At 30.1% G+C, this 23190-nt stretch overlaps 3 protein-coding genes across 4 annotated transcripts; 2 read left to right on the top strand and 1 right to left on the bottom strand.

Moving 5' to 3' along the window:
• Nucleotides 1–1046: 1046 nt before the first annotated feature.
• LOC124922327 lies at nucleotides 1047–1616 on the bottom strand. Its single transcript, XM_047463060.1, has one exon. It carries the CDS (start codon nucleotides 1519–1521, stop codon nucleotides 1090–1092), a length of 432 nt encoding a protein of 143 aa, XP_047319016.1. The 5' UTR covers nucleotides 1522–1616; the 3' UTR covers nucleotides 1047–1089.
• A 10357-nt stretch (nucleotides 1617–11973) lies between these two features.
• Nucleotides 11974–18246, top strand: LOC124920758 (kinesin-like protein KIN-5D). 2 transcript variants are annotated; one of them, XM_047461310.1, is made up of 23 exons: nucleotides 11974–12151; nucleotides 12438–12638; nucleotides 12759–12888; nucleotides 12999–13154; nucleotides 13238–13714; nucleotides 14007–14104; nucleotides 14195–14351; nucleotides 14434–14503; nucleotides 14602–14678; nucleotides 14786–14839; nucleotides 14942–15022; nucleotides 15116–15227; nucleotides 15439–15525; nucleotides 15632–15807; nucleotides 15897–16058; nucleotides 16141–16248; nucleotides 16348–16506; nucleotides 16597–16680; nucleotides 16879–17084; nucleotides 17187–17288; nucleotides 17374–17483; nucleotides 17553–17704; nucleotides 17772–18245. In XM_047461310.1, exons 2-23 carry the CDS (start codon nucleotides 12460–12462, stop codon nucleotides 17973–17975), a joined length of 3141 nt encoding a protein of 1046 aa, XP_047317266.1. In that variant the 5' UTR covers nucleotides 11974–12151; nucleotides 12438–12459; the 3' UTR covers nucleotides 17976–18245. The 2 variants fall into 2 exon arrangements, with proteins under 2 accessions (XP_047317266.1, XP_047317267.1); XM_047461311.1 differs by lacking the exon at nucleotides 11974–12151 and having other exon boundaries at nucleotides 17772–18246.
• A 794-nt stretch (nucleotides 18247–19040) lies between these two features.
• On the top strand, nucleotides 19041–22894 carry LOC124921486 (putative respiratory burst oxidase homolog protein H). Its single transcript, XM_047462155.1, has 13 exons — nucleotides 19041–19347; nucleotides 19435–19597; nucleotides 19669–19831; nucleotides 19907–20725; nucleotides 20936–21031; nucleotides 21122–21237; nucleotides 21323–21425; nucleotides 21699–21793; nucleotides 21873–22032; nucleotides 22117–22254; nucleotides 22364–22492; nucleotides 22558–22636; nucleotides 22718–22894. The coding sequence occupies exons 1-13, from the start codon at nucleotides 19041–19043 to the stop codon at nucleotides 22825–22827; spliced, it is 2478 nt and encodes an 825-aa protein (XP_047318111.1). The 3' UTR covers nucleotides 22828–22894.
• Nucleotides 22895–23190: the final 296 nt, after the last annotated feature.

Below are 23190 nucleotides of genomic sequence, written 5' to 3'. Positions count from 1 at the left end.
AACAATTTTATAGAAGACTCATTTAGTTTAATGACACATATACTAATTTAATTCCCCTTAAAAATTAATCTTCACACAATCTTTTTATGACTGTTAATTTGTAAACAAAATATTGTTAAATCAAACAGGGCAAGTCAGTAATTTTGTCAAACCAGACAGACTTTTTTCAAGTCTACAAATTTGGTTCCTTAGAAAAAAAAAAATAGTTTATTTATTCATAATTAATTGGTATGAAAATATCATATTTGTAATTTGATTATCATAGTGAATATTAATTCACAATATAGTTTAAGAGGTCTCATTATATCAGTGCTGAATAAAGAATATGATCTTTGTATCTTTTTCTAAATGTTACAAGTTTCAAGTAAATTTTTTATTCTTAATTATTACTAAAATCTTGACTAAAAAGTATAAGATTATTGACTGTTAGTGAATGTCATTTTCTTAATTATTAATTTGTACAGATGATGTGAATGCTAATTTTTTTATTTTTTTATCTTAATTACATTAGCTAATATTTCTCATTAAATTTATTACTATAAAATGAATACTAGCCTTCTTTACATTTATTCAACAATTAATTAATCATATATATATATATATATATATATATATATTAACATTAAAACTTATATACCAAATTTTGTTTTAAATTAGCTATAGTTTATAATCATGGTTGTGTTTTAAAATTATATTTTAGTCTTGTTTTGGACAATTTTTTATTTACAATATATTTTTCCCATCTAAGTAATTGTCCTTTACGATTGTTTGCACTGCTTTGTTATTTCAAAGATTGAACAATATATTTTAGAAATATTAATTAAATTGAAATGTCTTAAAATAACTTTAAGACAGTTTCTCTCACAAGCTAGCTAGGCGTGCATGGTTGATAATCATAATTCATAATGACATAATGGGAAAATAATGAGAAATCAATAATTAATTATATATATTATTTAACAACAACATAATTAATTACTTACTCAATCAGATACATACAAATATATTTTAACAAAATTGTTCATATGATTTTTCTCAAATAAGAAAATAATTAATATTATTATTTATTTTGTATGAAAATTAATATCATCAACCGACCACGTCAACCTTTGCGGTACAAGAAAGCAATCGCCGGAAAACCGAGCGAAGTGCCGCCACCGTCCTGGATCCGGCACCTCCGCGGCGACTGGTCCGTTTCCTCTCCCTCCTGGTCATGGGTCTTGACCTTCCGGCCTTGCCAGTGGTCCTTGCCGGCTGAATCTGATCGCGGTCGTCGTCGTCCCTTGAGAAAGTGTAGCTTCTTAGATAGAGTTGTCTACATGAGATACTGTCCACCACTCTGACCCTAGGGAGGTGGGGTCTGGTGGTGTCACCAAGGTCACGGTGGCGGTTGGAGCTGACGGAGCGGAGGAACTCGGCGTCGGACTCGGGCCACTTGTAGAGGTTTGTGAAGGTGGCACGAGCCACCATCACCGGAGGCCGTGCATCGTCGATACAACGAGATATGCATAAAGAGGACATTGTTGAATTAATTTGCGATAACAAGAGACGGATTCAGAAATTTGAGTTAGGATGGGCTCGAGAAATCTGAGTTAAGATTGGTTCGAGAGTTTATGTGAAAGAATTGAAATATAGAGAATTTTGTTTTCGGTGTTTATAGCAAGATGATTTAGGCAGTGCTTACAATGCAAGAAAAGGGATGGAGAGAGAATTGCATTTTATTGTGTTTTTTTTAATTATAATGATACACTATCATGAGAAGGGTTGTTAGGCTCAAACCCATGATCATGAGAGAGGCACGTGACATTCCTTATAATCTAACTTAATTACATTTATATTTCAATTATGAGATTGATTGAGACTTAATTATAGCAACTTAATTACATATATAATAAAACCATTACTTTTTTCCAAAATTATTGTTAGACAAATTAGACAAAATAAAGAAGAAAAAAATTAATACGATAGTTCAATGGTAATTACACGTAATTAAAATATCAAATATTACAGATTTAAAGTTTATCATGATATTTAAAGTTTAATTCGTACTTAAAACAAGTTTATTGATCCTTCACATTTGTTAAGATGGGCTACAGCCTACAAGGCTATGTTTATTTAATTGGATCTGAAATGTTCCGGGCCCATGCAGATGAAGCCCAAATCTTGAAAGGAAATGCTTCATGGAAAGATAAATAATATTATTTAGTTTAACTGATATTTTATTTTATATTCTGCATAATTTACGAGATAATTAGGTATATATATATATATGTTTTTCCTTTTATAGAATCTTAGTATATATATATATATATATATATATATATATATATATATATATATATATATATATATATATATATATATATATATATATTAGAAAATGTGATTATAATTATTATTCCATTATTTTAAATACTAATTATTCACAAAATTTAATCTCTGTAAGTAACACAAGTAAATGTAAAACTGTAATTTGCTGTCAGTATTGATGAACATGTGCCAGCTGTTGTTGCTAATATCGTTTACTTTTATTGAACTTAAAGTTGTACACAAAGGTAGTGTTTGGTAAGCGGTATTAAATATATAGATATAAGTTATATGGAGTATAAATTGTAAGGAGGTATTAAAGGTTATAAATTATATAAGTTATTCTTGTTTGGTTGAGAGTATAAAATATATATATAAATTATATAGGTTTTATTATTGTGTGTTTGGTTTGTGGTATATGAAAGTATTAATAAGTGTAAATGACTATTTTACCCTTATATTTATATAAATTATTTTAATTATTATTTTAATATTTATATAAATAATATTTTTTTTATTAATTATACTAAACTTCATAAAACAAAAATAATAATATATAATTATCATATAAATATATTTTTAAATAAAAATATTATTATATGATTTGGATTATTTTTTATATATTTCCTTATAATTTAAATTATATAATTATATAAATAAAATTTATTTATATATTAATTAAAATTGACCCGTGTTATTATAAATATTTGTATAATATAACAATATTAATTGTTTGTATCAAATAAAATATTATTAAAAATAATAATAATAATTTTAATAAAATAATATTTGAAATTTGAATGGTATAATTAAAAATTAACTTCATAAATAAATTATATAGATATAAGTTTGTATTAATTAATAATAATATCACTAATTTATATAATTTATTAATAATAAAATAATTTTTTTTTTATTTTTTAAATTAATTATATATATGAATATTATTTTTTAATTAATATTATTAGTTTTAAAATAATTATTATATTTAATTGTGTATAAAATTATCACAATTAAATTTTTTATACTTAAAATAATATAATTTTTGTTTACAAAATAAATAAATATATAAAAATTAAATAAACAAATAAAATTAATATTTTTAAATATAAATAAATATTTAGTTATAGGTTAGTATTATTATTAAAATATAATAAAAAATTTTAATTTTAATAATTTATTAAATGAAAGGGTAAAATAGAAATATTAAATTTTATTAAATCTTATATATGTTTGTAACAGGTGACAGTAGTTACAATGTTGTACCTCTTTCAAGGTATAAATTATACTAGAATAACACTGTAGATATAATTATTAATATACCAAACAACTATTATAATTTCCTGTAGATAATGTAATCCTTTATCTATAGTATTATACTCCATACCAAACGTAGTCTTTCATAAATAAAATATATATATATATCTTTAATAAATGATAGTTAATGTACTCTATAAAACTTGTTTGAAGTGATTTTTTATTAAATATAATAATTAAATATTCTAGTTACTGGTCTTTTATATATTCCAAAATAAAAAGTATCACAAAATAAAATAAATGAGAATAAGACTTTAATAACTTCACATATCTTCGAACCAATCATACGGTTGGTTCTAGGATGAGACATTAAAAAGTTAGTTGAAGAGGTTCAAACTAGTTAGTGTGTACTGGCTCTTACGGGTTTGTTTGAAAGTTAGAGTTGAATTGAATTTGACTGAAAAAAAATAAATAATTTAAGAATGCATTTTTTAAAACTGAAAATTGATTTTTAATTTATTAGTTTATATATATATATATATATATATATATATAATTTTGAGACTTTTCATTATCAATTTATTAATATCCCGAGAATCATAATAATGGGTTCGCTTTTCTACGTCACCGTATTTATATAATTTTGATTAAATAGGTTATATAAAAATTAGTTTTAAAAATATTTATTTTTAAATAAATTAAATAATAATTTTAAATATATTAATTTTTTTAAAGTTAAAAAATAGTTAATGAAGTTAATATTAGAGTAATAAAATAATGAAACTATAAATTAAATGTTAGGATGTACTACAACGATACAACAATAGAAGGAGTTGAATATTGTTGTATTAATTTTACTTTTAATTCGATATTAATCCTGTTAGAGACTTAAAAATTTATTTATATTATTCGATAAATCATCGCAAACTCTTCAACGGTTTCAAGTGCGGAAATGCTTGCTAGATTTGAAACGTCAGATGCAGGACTGTGAGATGCAGTAAGGAAAATTAAACACAAGAGTTTTATGAATGTTCGGAGATAAAACTTCTACGTCACCCTTTTTTCTGTTTCCAGAAAAATTCTATTAGAAAACTTTGGTTTGTATAGCGTCTACACAAACTCAGTCAGAACCCAGGACTTAACAGCTACCTGTTCTGAACTCCTACCAATCACGTTGTTGTCTGTTCAACTTATAATATTGAATATACTCTCAGATATTACAGTAATTTATCTCTCAGTTTGGCGTAAATGAAATACAGAATGTACTTATGAAAGATGAGATAGAGAGAGTAAATTGATCGAGAGTTGAAGTTTGTTGTTGTTCGACTTGTTATCTGTATCTTATATGTTCGAAAAGTCTGTTCGTCGTTGTACTTTACTGCTCTTTTATTGAAGCGTAACAATTGTTGAATCTGATTCTTGGATACGTGAATTGACCGGGAGGATTCGCCGTACCGAGAATCCAGATATTTAGGGATCCACCGTCCAGAAATCCAGTAAACTATCAACAGGCATACAACCATTAGAAAGTCGACACGTATCTACGTATCATATTCGACCGTTGCTACATTTCAATATAAAATGACATCAAAGTACAACGTTGAATCACTGGATTTCTAAACGGCGGATCCCTAAATATCTAGATTCTCGGTACGACGAATCCTCCCGGTCAATTCACGTATTCAAGAATAGATTCGACCGTTGTTATGCTAATGTTAGCGCTTCTTCAACTCTGTTGTTGACGACCTTCTATCAGAGTTTCTTCAACTCTATTGTTGACGTAAGTTTGCTGTCAACATTTTTTCAACTCTACTGTTGACGTAAGTCTGCTGTCAGCGCTTCTTCAACTTTGTTGTTAATGTAAACTTGATGTCAGCGCTTTTTCAACTCTGTGTTGACGTAAGCCTGCTGTCAGAGCTTCTTCAACTATACTTACGTCAGCTTAGCTCGCGCTACCTACATATTAAACATTTGCATAACTTAGTTTTATTCAATTATCTGCGTATAATCAAAATTATGTCGTATTGTTTTTAATTATCCTAAGTTCATTTTAATCAATTAAATTGTTTTTCTTAATTCAACTTAATTAATTTAATGAATTTTTATTTAATTTTAATTAAAAAAAAAAATTAACTTAATCTAACATTAAATAATATATAAATTATGACTAAAATAATATTCTTATATTAAATAATTCTTTTTATTTTACAAATAAAATATGATAAATATTAATAATTTAAAATAAATTATAGACCAATCAAATAAAAATAACAAATCATTTAAAATAAGCTCAAAATCAAACCAACTCTCCAACTAATGATAACAATTTGAAATTGCTCAACGGTAATCGAATTATCCCGGGGCGGTTTTTTCGAGTTTGACTAGTAGTTGACCGAGAATGGTGCGGGAATGGTATTTGTGTCCCTCGTCCGAACCGCTCCGAACACTAAAAATATAATTAAATATATAAAATCAACAATATATTTGTTTATTCATTATATTTTATTATATTTTTAAGTTTATTTTTTTATAATAATATAAATTTTCAATATATTACAATATACATAATATTAAAAATTTATTTATATAATTTTATTATATAAAAAATTATTTATTTTTGAGAATATTGTATAATCGGTGACCCACGAGAATTTCCTAAAATCGAATTGGACGAAATGATAATAAAATTCTCGAAATAAAAATGGGACGAAAAAAATACATTCTCTGCCCCCAAACTAGCATTTGCTGATTTCAAACCAAATCCAATTTTTACTACTGTTTAAAAAAATTAAAATTGTTTGGAAATCAACAGCTCCCCGGAGGTGAAATGTGTTTGGAATAATTTGATTTTTTAATTTACTTAAAATTATTTTTTAATATTTTATTGAATATTAATTTAGATAAAATAATATTTTAATTTTTTTTTATAATTATGTATATTAATAAATTTAATAATAGTTATTCGTTAAAATCTAATAGTTAAGTTTTTAAAAGATATTAAAAAAAAAAGTTTCTCGTGAGGGTGATCAATGTGGTAATGACTCCAAAAGTTTAGGGACGGATTTAACATGGTGAGTTTAAATTTATCAAATTCTTTTATTTTAATTTTATGTAGGGATTCCTAGTTTTTATTTTTAGTTTTTAATTTAATTCATTACTTATTTTTCACATTTTTTTTAAAGAGTTGAATACTTATATTAATTTATTCGTTTTATCTATAATTTTTTAATTATTTTATAAGAAGGCCATCCAAAAAAAATTAACCCACATTACTATAATTTTTTAATTCGTCCTCAAACGAATCTAATCTCTCAAACACTTCTAATTCCCCCAATCCCGCGAGTAAGGATCTGTTGTCCCAAGTGAAGCTATCCCTAGTGAAGCTGTCCTTACTGTCTTATTTATCAAAACGACGTAATTTTGATAGATGCGACAATTATATATTAAATAAACCCTAAATTCTAAATTCTAAATTTTAAACCTTAAATTCTAAATTTTAAACCTTAAATTCTAAACCCTAAATCCTAAAAAATTATATATATAACATTTTATTTTAATATTCAATTTTCTCTTTTCTCTCTTATGAGACATCAAGTGGATATTATCTTGGGCAGAAGATCCAAATTGCAATCCGGCCGTGTTTAAGTTATTACAATTCTAATTTAACAAAATTACACAATAAATCAAATTGCTTACCAAAAAAATTACTAATATAGAAATGTAACATTTTCTCAAAGCGCATTGATTTACAACACTCTATTCATATTCTCCAAAAACCTAGCAAATCAAATTCAGCCTTATCGATACTTCCAATAATAAAGTTAGATCAAACAAGCCCTTAATATAATATCATTATTTGACAATTTTGGCTTGGAAGGGTATCATGGCATACATCAAAAAAAATATGATAGAGTGCAGATGTCATATATTGTTGTTTGTGGCAGAAAAAAGAAGAAAAAGGAAGAATTAAGTTGTTGAAAGTAAAGCATACGCAGCCATGCCCATCTGACAACTGACATCATACTAAGAGTGGAACCTAAGTAAGTAATCCTTCCATTTTGTAAGTTGTAACCCACGCTCCTTCCTATATTTCCCCCACTTTTCAAACATTTTTCTTAAATAATAAATCTGGACAAATATAATATTTAGTTAGGAATTTGGTCGTAAATGTATAATTTATTTATAAATCAGAAATATTTTATTTATATTTACGGATTTTATAACACGTAAAAATATTTAAGATTACGATTGGACGAGTGAAATTGGAATTGACAGGGAAATTCCAATTTCATTAAGATTGACATTAAATTACAATTCAATTCCTATGACTGAAAAAACTATAGAATTATAACTCAATCTCAATTACTATGTTTGTAAAAAAGAATATAATAAAATTAATAATTTTAATATATATTATTTATTTTATTAAAATATTCGTTTGACACAACTAATTAAGATAGCTCAAATGTATAAAAAAAATTAAGTTTCGATTTTCGTTAAAAAATATTGGTTCAACGTATTAACTTAATATATTAAAAATTAATATTGGTTCAATATTTTAACTTTTTAAATTCAAAACCAAAATATCAGTTTAACATGTTAACTTCTTAAATTAAAAAAATATATTTTAGTTCAAAATATTAACTTACTGAATTAAAAAAAAAACATTGGTTCGATATTTTAACATCATAAATTTTCAAAAAATAAATATCGTTTGAAACTTTAATCGTGTTTTAAATGATAAAATAATAAGTTATTTTGTTTGAAAAATCATTAAAAAAATTGGAATTACAATTCCGACCTAAAAATAGTGGAATTGAGAACTATAAAATTACATTAGATTGAATTCCATTGGAATTCTAATTTTCAGTTCCAATTCTTAATATTAAAGGGTCTATCAGATTTAAGAATTGTAATTGAACCCTTCAATTTCAATTCTAATTCCAATGTCAGTTATAGAGTTACCAACACACTCATATGAGATATTCAAATTAAAGATAAACAACATTAGTCGAAGGTTCATGTATATTAAAAATGAAAAGAAAAAAACCGTTTAAGACACAACGATAAAGCATAAATAAAAAAAACGATACTCAATAAATTATTAACATTGTAAATTCTCGAAAAGAACGATTAACTCTACTGGTTTTTCTTAAACGAAACTCATAACACGTCATAATAATATCATTATGAATCATACGACTACAGTCATTGAAGGTTCGATAATTTTTCTCCAACCAGATAGTCCACCAAAAAATAATTTGGTTGGTAACAAAAATATGTAAGCATGTCATATTAGCCGCATCAATCTAAATGATACGTCGCAGTTAGACTTCTAATACACCAAATGTCGTCCCAAAATCTAATCGAAGAATTACCATCCACAATGAATCTAAACTTCTCACAAAAACTTTTCCACATAGAATAAATTTTCCTCAAAATGTTACATCTTACTGGATAATTAGACATTTTGAAGAACCAACCAGACCAATCATAACCATACATACATCTGATTATCGATACTCAAAGACTATTTGGCTTTGTTGCAATTCTACTACACCATTTTAATATAAAAAAGTCTTATTAAAAGAAATAAGATCTCGAATATCCAGACCTCATTGATTTTTAAAACATTTAACCTTATCACAACTAACTACATAACAAAACGATGAATTAGATAATCCACATAAAAATTTACATATTATTCTCTCAATTTTCACCGACATACTTTTGGGGAGAGAATGAATAATGACATCATATATGTGGGCATAGATAACACATTTTTATTGAGGATTGACTTTCGAAATTATTTTACTTTTTCACCTATACAATTTACATTCTATTTTAGTAATAATCGGGTCCAACCTTGAATTCTGAACCTCAATATATTCGTCAACCTCATTTTTTTTTTATTAAAAAAGTTATGTGAAAATTATATCTAATTTATTAAAATTAACTTGAATTTAATAACTCATAATCCATTAAAATATTCTAATATAAAATTTATGTTTTTAATTTATATTTATATTTTAACTTATTTAATTATAAAAAATAATAATAAATTATTTTAAGATTATGAGTGTTTTTACTTTTGTAATAAGATTTATATATACATTTGATTTATAATTATTAAAATTAATGATAATTTGAAATAGGATATTTTTAAATAATTATTTTATTTTATTTTATTTTATTTTCTTAATAAGACTAAAATAATATTGTAATACTTATTTAAAATAAAATATATTACAAATACAATTTTATATAAATTAGTATTTAATTTAAAATTATTATTAATTTTAACCATTATAACTATAATATATATTATTAAAACATACAATAGTTTCAAAATATTTTATAATTTTTTTATATAATAAAATAAATAAGTTGAAATATTAAATACAAAACTTTCTAATAATAATTTTTTGTTGGGTAGTTTTATACTTGTTTCAACCTCTTCTCTTATGTATCAAGGTAGTATCTTATTAAAATATATATATATATATATATTTATCATACACAAAATAAACAAAAATATTATGCACATAAGTAAATTTGACACTTTATTTTTAATTTTTTTATTATTTTTTTGAAGAATTTTATCGAGCTATTGTTTAATTTTCATACATAAAATAGTAAAAACATTGTAATTAAATACGAATTAAACGAGATATTTTATTTTAATATTCCAGATGAATCCGATGAGACATATAAATATGATTCTCGAAAAAATAGTCAAACCTTGAAAAATATAAAAAGAAAAAGAAATTTAACTCGCTATATATTATTAGCTTTATCACGTGGGGCAACTTTAACACCACACACAAACCCCACTCTACATTCTTACTTTTATTTTTTATTTTTATTTTTTTAGTATGTACTACCATCTTCTTCCTGTATAGAAAATAAAAATAAAAATAAAAATAAAGTATTGTTATTATTTCATATATCATCTTCTATAACTTTAAATGACTATTTCACAATCTTTAATAATTTTATTATTTGTAATCATGGTGGAGTACATCTTATCTTATGATAAAATATATTACAAGTCATTTTTTTTTTTATTTCATTACTATTTTTTTATTTAAACAAGTATATTATTATTTAATAAATAATAATTTCATTATTTTTTTAGTGCAATTTTACTTTCAATAATCAGTGTTTTTTTTTAATTTGTTCTCTTAAGGCATGGTTTGGAATTCGGATATTTTAGTTATTTAAATAATCTATAATTTTATTTAGATGGAGATTATGACAAGTTAAAATAACTTTGGATTAAGATTATAAAAAATTGTGTTTGAATTATGATTTTTTTTAAAAATAACTTAATGAATTGTTTAAATAACCTTGTTTGAAAAAAAAAATTATAACAAGTTGAGTTATTTTGTGAAAATATTTAAAATGTATAATATATATATTTAAAAAATATAGAGAATTTTGGTATTTTATTTGATAGTAATTAACTTTGTATTTGCAGCCCGGACCAAATTAGAGCTATTTGGAATCAAATAATTTTGAATGCTGTGTACATGAATATGACACTTATATAGTAGTTTTTTAAATTATAATTAAGAACTGTATTAATTTGCAATATATTAAATGGCGGTTGTAAAGAGAATTTGTAAAGTGTTGATAATTTATTTATTTTAAATAATCTAAAAAATAGAATAATTATTGATTAAACTATTTTATATATAAAAAGTTAATTATATTAATATATATAAAACTAAACAAATATTATTAAATTTGTTAATATATACTTAATTTAAAAATAATTTAAAAAATAATCAAAATATTATTTCATCTCAATTAATATATTTTTAAAATAAATTAAAAAATTTAAATTTATCCTTCCAAACAAGGACATATAAATAGTCAACAATGCTTCTAAACACAAATTTACTTTACCTTAAACATCTAAAAAAACTTTAATTTAACACACATTATTTTCACTTTAATAAAGTATTTAAGATGAAAATCAAATAAATCATTATTTTTCTAGTTTAATTTAAAAAAATTATCATTAATAAAAATCATTTAATCAACTTCAAAGAACAAAAGAATTAAAAAATAAATAAACAAAATATCCAAATAAAATAAAATATACCTTCTCTATTCTATCTAATATTATCTCATGTATTTCTTTTATGTTTTCAACATAGGAACATCTAAATTAATAAATAAAAAAACTTATTTTAAATAAGTTTTATAAAGAAAATAATTTAAATTCATAAACAATTCACATAATTAACTTAACATAATAAATAGAAACTTAATCTAAATTTATAGATTAAACTAATATTTAATAGATACTTTATTATTAACTGTCAGAAATTATGCAAATTTGAGTTTCTCTTTATTTCTACTGGCTTTTCTTCACATGAGATCACGCTCACACTACTTTCCTGTCCAAAAAATAAAATAAAAAATCAGCATTCGTCGTCTTCTTCGTCGGGCTCAGCTCTCACTCTGAAGTTCCATAACTGTACTGGTCTTTTCTATATCTACAGCCGACGCCATTGTTGAAGCTGTTCATATTCTCGGCATTTTCAGCTTTATTCTCCACGGCCGGCAACTAGATTGAGTAAGAAACGAACTTCTTCTGTATATCGTTTTGCTATCATGATTACGACTTGTCGTTTTCGATCCAATGTTCTTTCTGTCTGTCTTCTTTTCTACATTATCGATTACTTCAACCGATTAAGCTTCCGATGATGTGAGTTGTGTTATCTTCTTTCTCTACCTGTATGTATCCTTCTATATTGACTTTCCTTCAACTCCTTGCGAGTTTGTTTCCTGGAATTTAGGGCTCTTGTTTGGATTTGGTTTGAATCGACTCAATAGGATATTATTTCATTGCGTTGTTTCAGGTGACAGTTTAGGAAATTAGTTATGGAATCTACAATGTCGCAGCAAATAAAGCGGGGAGGAGGTATAGTTTCACTTTCACCATCACAGACGCCGCGGTCAAGCGATAAGGCGGTAAGAGATCTGCGATCGGGTGAAGGGAACTATAGTGGTAAACTTGAGAAGGAGAAAGGTGTTAATGTTCAAGTTATTGTTAGATGCAGGTGAGATATATCTTAGATTTTGTATATGATTAACCAGTCTCACCTGAGTATGATCTTGTTGTTGTTTACTGAGCAAAATTTCTGAATGCCATGGATTTGCTTTGCTTGTTGTTTTTGCAGACCACTGAGCGACGATGAGACGAGACTGCATACTCCGGTGGTCGTTACTTGTAATGAGAATAAAAGAGAAGTTTCCGCCATTCAGAATATTGCTAATAAGCAGATTGATAGAACCTTCTTATTTGATAAGGTTTATTCGACTGACCATTGCTAGAGGCTTAGAGCCCGTATACCTCTCGGACTTAGATTGAATGCAGATAATATAAATTTGTAACTCCTTTAGTGTGTATCATTTTGCAGGTTTTTGGTCCAAATTCCCAACAGAAAGAATTGTTTGATCAGGCTATTTCTCCCATAGTGTTTGAGGTATTAGAAGGATATAACTGCACTATTTTTGCCTATGGTCAGACAGGAACAGGGAAGACATACACCATGGAAGGAGGTGCAAGAAAAAAGGTTCAAGTTATACACCTTTACAGTTTATGGAGAAATATTTTTGCTACAACTGATCCCTGTTCTTTGACCCTTTTTTTTCTCAGAATGGGGAATTCCCAAATGATGCAGGAGTTATTCCTAGGGCAGTTCGTCAAACTTTTGATATACTTGAATCACAACATGCTGAGTACAGCATGAAAGTCACATTTCTAGAGTTATATAATGAGGAAATAACTGATCTATTGGCCCCAGAGGAAACTTCAAAATTCATAGATGACAAATCTAAGAAACCAATAGCCCTCATGGAAGATGGAAAAGGAGGTGTTTTAGTCAGAGGTTTGGAAGAGGAGATTGTAACCACTGCCAATGAAATCTATAAGATCCTAGAGAAGGGTTCTGCTAAAAGGCGTACAGCAGAGACTCTACTTAATAAACAAAGTAGTCGTTCTCACTCGATTTTCTCCATCACAATTCACATCAAAGAGTGTACTCCAGAGGGAGAAGAGATGATTAAATGTGGGAAGCTGAATCTTGTTGATCTTGCTGGTTCAGAGAATATCTCTCGATCTGGTGCAAGAGATGTAAGAACAAATATGTGTGGTTATATTTGTTAGTTGTCTAATTATTAGTACCAAGCATGCATTTCCTTTCCTCTCACATTGTGAATCTATCTTAGTACCCATTTGGAAACACTTATTATTTTTCGTTTCTGAATCTCTTTCCAAATATAGAAACATTTGGAAACTAAATTTAGTCACAAACATGTACAAAATTACTTTTATTTCTGTATTTGGAAACGGATCGAGATACAGAAACAATAAGTGTTTCCACTAATATGGGCGTTTTAATATGCCTGTTTTGTTTATGTTGCAGGGGAGAGCCAGGGAAGCTGGTGAGATAAACAAAAGTCTACTCACACTTGGTCGCGTCATCAATACACTTGTTGAACACTCTGGTCATATACCATATAGGTAACATAAAAGTTTTTAAAACTTACGTTGACAGCTCTAGGTTTTTGTTCTCTTTAGTTCCTGCTGAAAAGCATTTATATGGAATATCAGGGATAGTAAACTCACAAGACTATTGAGAGACTCCCTGGGAGGTAAAACCAAAACATGCATAATTGCAACAATTTCACCTTCCATCTATTGCTTGGAAGAGACACTCAGTACGCTAGATTATGCTCATCGTGCCAAAAATATAAAGAACAGACCTGAGGTCTGACCTTTTTTAGCATCTGGAATTCTACTACCCACCCCACAATAGCTCCTAAGTTTTTTTGGGCTGCTTTTTATTTCAGATCAACCAGAAGATGATGAAATCTGCTGTTATCAAGGATCTTTACTTTGAAATTGATAGGCTCAAGCAAGGTTAATATACCTGGACCCTCCATCACATATAAAAATCTAATGCATTTTCATTGTTCAAGAGACAATCTTAATGCAACTGTAAACCATTTGTGTACCAGAGGTTTATGCTGCTAGGGAAAAGAATGGTATCTACATCCCACGGGACCGCTATCTTCTTGAAGAAGCTGAGAAGAAGGTTAGACCTAGCTAATTTACTTTGATGGTCAAAAATATTAATTTCATTGGCCTACTAAGTCGGTTGAAATGCCACTAATTTTATTCTTCTAATCCTCCCACTGACAGGCAATGACTGAAAAGATAGAGCGGATGGAACTTGATTTTGAATCTAGGGATAAGGTGCATGAAATATCTAATTTTACTGCTGTAGTGTTTAGGTTTATCAATTTCTATCTGGAGAGACCGTTTACCTTGTTGCATCATGATGATGCCTTTTTGCAGCACTTAGTGGAACTTCAGGAACTTTACAATTCTCAGCAACTGTTGACTGCAGAATTGACCGATAAACTGCAGAAAACAGAGGTAACAATGTCAATAAGATCTCTCTCTCTCTCTGTACCATTTATACTTCCCCTCTCTCTACAACCCTCAAACAATTATTTTTGTGTATTGCAGAAAAAGCTCCATGAGACTGAGCATGCACTATTCGACCTCGAAGAACGTCATAGACAAGCAAATGCAACCATAAAAGAAAAGGAATATTTGATTTCTAATCTTCTCAAGTCTGGTAAGTGAAGAACCAGTGTATTCCCCTGCCACAGTTGGTTCAGTTTCTTAGTATTTATCATGGGACTTACTGCTGTCAGCCTGTTTTCCATTTTTTTGTGATTTTACATCACTGAGTTATTTTTTCTTTCTTGGGGTATCATATTTCATCCTATTTGGATATACTGCTAGCTAGATAGCCAAAACTGACATCCTATCTCGTCCTATAACAGAGAAAGCACTTGTTGAGAGAGCACTTGAACTCCGAGCAGAGCTAGAGAGTGCTGCATTGGATGTCTCTGGCTTGTTTACTAAGATTGGTGTGTTTGTCTGGTCTCCTAGTTTGTAATCCTCTATTGATGCTTTAGCTACTTGAATATAATGAAAATTTACAATTTGCATTTGTCTTGTTTTTTTCCATTATAGAGCGCAGGGATAAAATAGAAGATGGAAACAGAGTTCTTATACATCAATTCCAGTCCCAGTTAACTCAGCAGCTTGAGATATTGCACAAAACTGTTGCAACTTCTACCACACATCAAGAACACCAATTGAAAGATATGGAAGAAGACATGCAGTCATTTGTATCCACTAAAACACAGGTATGCCGAAGCTAAATAGAAAAGTTTCTTTCCTCTATATGCATGTAGGATGTAATGATAAGCACACCCTGTTTTAAAAATACTCTTAGGCGACAGAGGAACTTCGAGATCGACTTGCAAAGATGAAAAACATGTATGGATCTGGCATTAAAGCGTTGGACAATTTAGTTGATGAACTTGATGGAAACTCAAGATTGACCTTTGAACATATGAACTCTGAAGTTTCAAGTCATTCATCTTCTCTAGAGGAGGTATGATGCTTTTCATTTATTTTGCTTCTCATTTTGTCGCCTCTTGGGTTAATTCTAGTCTAATACGAACTTATACATGCAGCTCTTCAAAGGAATTGTGTTGGAAGCTGAGACACTGCTTTGTGAACTTCAAAATAATCTTCAGGATCAAGAACAAAAGATAACTGGTTATGCACAACAACAACGAGAGGTAGAAGGGTTGAACAATGAGTTATAAAATAATTATAAATCTTGGAACTCATCTGAGAATAATGTCATTTTCGTTCTTTATGCAACTACTATAAAACAGGCACATGGTAGAACAATGTCAACCACTCGTTCTATATCAGACATTACAGTTGACTTTTTCCATACTCTGGACATGCATGCTTCAAAACTAAGCAAGATTGTGGAGGAGGCACATTTGGTCAATGATCAAAAGTTGACAGAGCTTGAAAAGAAGTTTGAGGTGACACACGCATAATAACTGTTGCCCTATTTCATAATTTAGTAGCAAATTTCTTCACAATGAGTTTAATACGTCGTTTTACTGTGTCAGGAATGTGCCGCAAATGAAGAGAAACAGCTCTTAGAAAAGGTGGCAGAGCTACTAGAAAGCTCCAATGAGAGGAAGAAGAAACTGGTACACTTTATCTACTTTTGATGTTGCTAATAATTTCAACAACTATACCCTTCCTCTCCTACATAATCATTAGAGCTTGTTTGACGTTGGTTAAATTTGGGATTATTTTCATAAAAAAAGAATTTGTGTTATGCGTTGGTATATATGTTGTTATAATGATAATTCTGAAGATCTTTACATCCTTTTGGGTTCCCTCAGGTTCAAACAGCAGTCCATGGACTTAGAGAAAGTGCATCAAGTAGAACTAACAGCTTACAGCAAGGGATGATAGCTATGCAAGACACTAGTTGTTCCATTAAAGGACAATGGACAGTTTACATGAAAAAGGCAGAAGATCATTATCTCGAGGATACTGCTGCTGTAGAAAAGGGAAAGAATGACTTGGCAGAAGTTGTACAAAGATGGTATGAACAAGCAAGGCATATTAACAGTGTGTTCCAATTATTTCGGTCAATCTGCATACTCTGATTAATCATTATTGCATTTCATTGTCAATTTGACATTAGCTATGTAAAGGCCAAAATGGGGTCAGAGCAATGGCGGAATGCTCAAGCTTCACTGCTCGGTCTAGAGAAAAGTAATGTCGCCTCTCTTGATGAAATAGTCAGGTCTGCCTAAAACAACTCTCTTGGTGTCAGTCATAGTTGAAATTATTTTCTGCTCATTTTTCTTTTACTTCATTTGGCTTTGCAGGGGAGGAACAGTGGCTAATGAGACTTTACGAGCTCGTATTTCTTCTTCTGTAACATCTGCATTACAGGACGCCGAAGTGGCAAGCCAGGATCTGCTCACACCTATAGATTGTACGGCTTTCATTTATTTATTCATTTTGTTTTATTACCATAAGCTAACGAGTGGAAACACATTTATAGATTCGTTACAGCTTGACCATGACGCGTGTGCAAATGTTGACTCCATGATCGTGCCTTGCTGCGAAGAACTAAGGGAATTGAAGAGCGGTCATTACCACAAGACAGTGGAGATAACTGAGAATGTTGGAAAATGTCTTCACGACGACTATATGGTAAATAATAAGAACACTTTCAATGTCTTTTTCTCCATTGTTCTAAAAAACCCGCGTGTTTTGTCAGGTTGATGAAGCCTCTTGCTCGACACCGAAAAAGAGGTCGTACAATCTACCGAGTATGACATCAATCGAAGAGCTGAAAACTCCATCCTTCGAGGAGTTACTGACGTCATTCTGGGATTCGATGAAAGATCAATCAGAAATAAACGGGGATATGAAACATAATTATGACGGGGATTCGAGAGTACCTCTAACTGCTATTAACTAAAAGTTGGAGGTAGATAGATAGAATGAAACAATTAAAGAAGAATTCCTTTTACTCTTTTAAGAAGAAATATATGTATATATATTTTTTGATTGTTTGTTTGTTTATTTCATCAACTCTTATTTGTTTGTGTGAAAGAAATGGATTTCCTTCCATTTCATTCTCATAGGAAGATGATTTTCTTCTTATTAATTAATTTACTTATAGAGGCAAAAACACATGTAATTCTTTGCTAAATTGAAATTCTTTGAGTGGATTTGTGCAATGACATTTCTTTTTGCTATCTTTTAATCAATAATACTGTTTCATGCATAATCCAAAATATAGTTAGTGGAAAGATATTTTATTTCCTATTTTTCTATGAGAAGGACATTATAATATTATGAGATATCAACTTGTTAAAAAAAAATAGAAAGGTGGTAGTATCTTTTTCATAAACAACTGTTGTAGCATTGAAAACTAGAGACAATGAATATGAAGTAAAATAATAATATATATATTATTTTATTTGGACTTTGTACAAGGAGAAATGACAATCCAATTAAAATGAATTTCATCTAAAATATTTATGTATAAAATATAAAGAAATAAGTTCATTTTATTTGTGTATTGGAGGAAATAAATCAAACACAAAATATGAGTATCTAAATAAATAAATAAATAAATAAAAACACATTATATTGCACATATGTCTATATCATAAGATCTCAGGAAGGTAAGACTAATTCCCCAACCACTTTGAACGTGCTCACAACTCCTACTACACCAAGAACAGAAAATCATATCATAATTGCAATTTCTACAATTAAACCGACAGATAAATCATTTGTTTAAATATTCTAGTTTTTTTGTTGTATCTGCCGGGCCTGCAAAACATGGCCACCATGTCTGTTACAAACAATTATTTCATTTTCTATTTCAATTAACTAACTTTTATCCAACCACTCTCAACTCAATACACCCTTAATTCCCTTTTTTCAAATGAAAAAATAAACCATTCTTCCCTTTCTCTGCATGTCCTAAAATCCCACCTCTAGAGAACCAAGAAGAAGAAGAAGAAGATTGACAATGGAATCTAGAGACAATTCGGTGAGATGGATTCTAGAGGGTCTCGAGGTTGAAAAAACCGATGACGACATCTCCATTCATATCGAAACAACTCCGTCATCTACAAAGGTAATAAGCTCGGTTAAGCATGGAAACCGTCCTAAGATGTCTAGAACACAATCCGGAGCTGAAAGGGGATTCAAGAGTATAAGATTCCTCGATATGACAGCAGGTAAGGAAGGAGACGGTTGGAAGAAGATCGAGAAACAGTTTAATCTATTTGCAGTTCAAGGACGACTCTCCAAAGACATGTTTGGAGCCTGCATTGGTAACTAACTAACTAACTAAAACCTCTAATTCTTTTCTTACTTGATATCTTATTCTCTTATATATCTAAAACTTTCTTCCCCCAAAGGAATGAAAGACAGTAAGGAATTTGCTGGAGAATTGTTCGAGGCATTGGCAAGGCGCAGAGGAATCGATGTTGAAGAAGGAATCACAATTCAAAACATGAGAGAATTCTGGGAAGACATGTCTAATAAAGATGTTGATGCCCGTCTCCAAATTTTCTTCGACATGTAAGTAGTGAACATGGCCTTTTGAACGTTTATGGAACCGGGTAAATCATAATAATAACAACACTACTCAGGTGTGACAAGAATGGAGACGGGCAGTTATCGGAAGAAGAAGTCAAGGAAGTGATCATAATGAGCGCAGCCGCAAACAAGCTGTCGAATTTCAAGCAACACGCAGCAACTTACGCAAGTTTAATCATGGAAGAACTCGACCCAGATCAATTAGGCCACATAGAGGTATCCGAAACTCGAACATTTTGATCTTTTAGACAAGACTTTTTCGATTGAGCTTCTCTTTTATTGCGATAACAGATGAGACAGCTCGAGATTCTACTGAGGGAGATGGTAGGATCCACTTCCGTCGAGAGCAACAAAGACACCATCGCCAGGAGAACGAAAACGCTGGCGAGAACCATGATTCCCAGACGATACAGAACTCCGGTCAGCAAATTCTTCTCGATTGCTAAGGAAGCAATTCAAGATAATTGGAAGAGGGTATTGATTCTTACATTTTGGTTGGCCATAAACATAGCCCTGTTCAGTTGGAAGTTCAATGAATACCGGCATAAAGGGGTGTTTGAAGTCATGGGTTATTGTATCTGTTTCGCCAAAGGTGCTGCCGAGATTCTCAAGTTCAACATGGCTCTTATTCTCTTACCTGTTTGCCGAAGAACACTAACGACTCTTCGCGAGACGTTCCTTGGACGTTTCGTTCCTTTCGACGATAACATCAACTTCCACAAGATAGTTGCTCTTGCTATTGTGATCGGAACGTTTATTCATACGCTGATGCATGTGACTTGTGACTTTCCGAGAATAGAATCATGCTCACCGATCAAATTCAATAGGATTCTTGGGCCTGCGTTTAACTACAAGCAACCTAGTTACGAAGAGCTTCTTGAGAGCATTCCGGGTGTAACTGGCGTTCTTATGATTATTCTGATGAGTTTTATCTTCACCTTGGCTACCCATTCATTCAGGAGGAACGTCATAAAATTGCCATGGCCCTTGCACCATTTGGCTGGATTCAATGCCTTTTGGTATGCACATCACTTGCTGGTCATCGTCTATATCCTTTTCATCATTCATGGATACTTCCTGTTTCTCACCCACCAATGGTACAAGAAAACGGTGAGTTACCATCAACAAACATATTAATATATGGAAAACAAATGTTTGGATTGGGGTTAGGAAAATGGGTTAAATGACTTAATAAAAAAAATATTCACGGTTTCTAATCTGAATCTGGATAATCCGGATTCAGATTCATAAAGTGTTTTCCAAATGGATAATCTTTTCTATACATGCCCTTGCAAACTTAAGTACTTCATTGCTCTACAGACATGGATGTATGTGGCAGTACCTATACTTTTGTATGCTGGCGAGAGAATCCTTCCATCTGTCAATGATAAAGATCATCGTGTTACAGTCATCAAGGTTTGCATCAAAACCGCTTCCAAAATTTTGCCTAAGTGAACACGAATGAGCTACATTTCTCTAATTTTTTTGGGTAAAAAAACTGTGCAGGGTATAGTGTACAGAGGAAATGTCTTAGCACTGCACATGAGCAAGCCTAAAGGATTCAAGTATAAAAGTGGGATGTATCTCTTTGTCAAGTGCCCAGATATATCTGGTTTTGAATGGTAATTAAATGATGAACTAATTATATGATCTTAATTTCTGTTTCATCAGTCAAAAATCTACTTATCAGCTAAACAACTTGTACAGGCACCCGTTCTCCATCACTTCTGCACCAGGAGATGACTATTTGAGTGTTCACATCCGTGCATTAGGTGACTGGACCAATGAACTGAAGAATCGTTTTGAACAGGTGAATATTGTTTCCTGGTTTGAACATGCTCTCAAATAATCCATTTAAGTTGCACAAAAGATACAAATAGACTGTTGAACTTTTGATTGACTCATTGAACTTTCACATGCTTATTTCAACACCATCCAAGAAACCACAGTTGGGATACTAACGGAATGAGATTATTTTAAGAAAGAGGGTTATTACCCTAGTGTACAAGTAAGATTGACTATTAGAGCCAATCAAAAGTTGAAGGTTATTTGAACCTTTTCCCCTAATTTTTATAATCCTCAGGTTTGTGAAGCTTCGACTGCACAAGAAAGGATGGGGCTGGTCAGAATGGAAACTAAAGCATTTACTGGCTTAAACTTTGAAGAGACACAAGAAGGGTGAAAAGAATATTACATGAAACTAATCATATAATTTAACTTTTAAGATCTGGACCTTATAGTCTCCTCCATTAAGCAGGTATCCAAGAATTTACATAAAAGGGCCCTATGGAGCCCCAGCACAAAGCTTTGAGAAGTACGACATTCTTTTGCTCGTTGGCCTGGGAATTGGAGCAACTCCTATGATTAGCATAATCAAAGATATCCTCAACCATGTCAAATCAAGTGGCGTGGACCCAGTAAGTTTGAAGTTTGATCAATATATAGTTACACATGATGAGGGAAATCAGCTAAAAAAACATGGTTTGTTGAAACTAATGCAGGAAATGGAACATGCTCAGCCATCAGAAGACAACAAAAGTGGACCAAAAAGAGTATATTTCTACTGGGTGACAAGGGAACAAGGATCATTTGACTGGTTCAAAGGAGTCATGGATGACATAGCAGACTATGATCGCGATGTAAGAAAATAGTTCAGCAAAACTAAGAGTTGTCTTATTTTGGTATTTGCAAATGTATCTCAAGCTCGCTCACTACAACCATTTCGTTGATGTATATTTGATGATGCAGAATATAATAGAAATGCACAGTTACTTGACTAGTGTATATGAAGAAGGAGATGTTCGATCTGCTCTCATCTGTTTGGTGCAATCCCTCCAACATGCTAAGAATGGAGTGGATGTCGTTTCAGAAAGCCGGGTAAGAATATAAAATCCATGTCATGAATTCCTAATAGTTTAACATCTAACATGGATTTCCAACAGATAAAAACACATTTTGCAAGACCCAATTGGAGAAAGGTGTTCACTCAATTGTCAACTGCACATGCGGCCTCACGAATTGGTGAGTAAAAACCACTATTTGTAGTATCGCTTCTTTGAGGCTGTTAGAAATGAATAAGAAGTTTGTTTTGTGTGTTTGAAGGTGTATTCTACTGTGGAAGTGCTACACTTGTTCAACAATTGAAGGATCTCTGCCGAGAATTTAGCCAAAACACAAGCACCCGCTTTCAGTTCCACAAAGAAAACTTTTAAAAATAACATATTTTTTTTTTGTAGCATATTATTTGCATATTTAGCAATTATTTCTGTAGGTATGCCTGCTGCCTATGCCTTTTGGTTTTCCTATAACACAATGAATAGAGAGGTATAATGATGCTAAGTTTATGAAAGAAGTATTTATGTAGGTCAGTATTGGCATATCCTTGCCAAAAGCACAGCTAAATAATACACAAGATTGATCTGCTCTTTTTTATACATCAACTAACATATTGCTCAACTATATATGCTTTGAATTGACATGATATAACTTGAGTATATATGCAATGTGCATGCATAGATAGATAGCAAATGTGATCATCAAAAGAGTTATAGAAACAACAGAACAAGTCAAGAATA

This window comes from Impatiens glandulifera, chromosome 1 (genome assembly GCF_907164915.1).
Source record: "Impatiens glandulifera chromosome 1, dImpGla2.1, whole genome shotgun sequence".
NCBI lineage: Eukaryota > Viridiplantae > Streptophyta > Magnoliopsida > Ericales > Balsaminaceae > Impatiens > Impatiens glandulifera.
This window is presented reverse-complemented; position numbering and strand designations above follow the sequence as displayed.

Excerpts from the sequence above, each read along its gene's own strand:
- LOC124922327 (XM_047463060.1), bottom strand. The coding sequence starts at position 1,521 with ATGTCCTCTTTATGCATATCTCGTTGTATCGACGATGCACGGCCTCCG.
- LOC124920758 (XM_047461311.1), top strand. The coding sequence starts at position 12,460 with ATGGAATCTACAATGTCGCAGCAAATAAAGCGGGGAGGAGGTATAGTT. Across the intron at positions 17,085-17,186 it reads GCAGAAGTTGTACAAAGATG|CTATGTAAAGGCCAAAATGG; the intron begins GTATGAACAAGC and ends ATTTGACATTAG. Across the intron at positions 17,289-17,373 it reads TCTCTTGATGAAATAGTCAG|GGGAGGAACAGTGGCTAATG; the intron begins GTCTGCCTAAAA and ends TTGGCTTTGCAG.
- LOC124921486 (XM_047462155.1), top strand. The coding sequence starts at position 19,041 with ATGGAATCTAGAGACAATTCGGTGAGATGGATTCTAGAGGGTCTCGAG. Across the intron at positions 19,348-19,434 it reads CATGTTTGGAGCCTGCATTG|GAATGAAAGACAGTAAGGAA; the intron begins GTAACTAACTAA and ends CTTCCCCCAAAG. Across the intron at positions 21,794-21,872 it reads TTTGAAGAGACACAAGAAGG|GTATCCAAGAATTTACATAA; the intron begins GTGAAAAGAATA and ends TCCATTAAGCAG.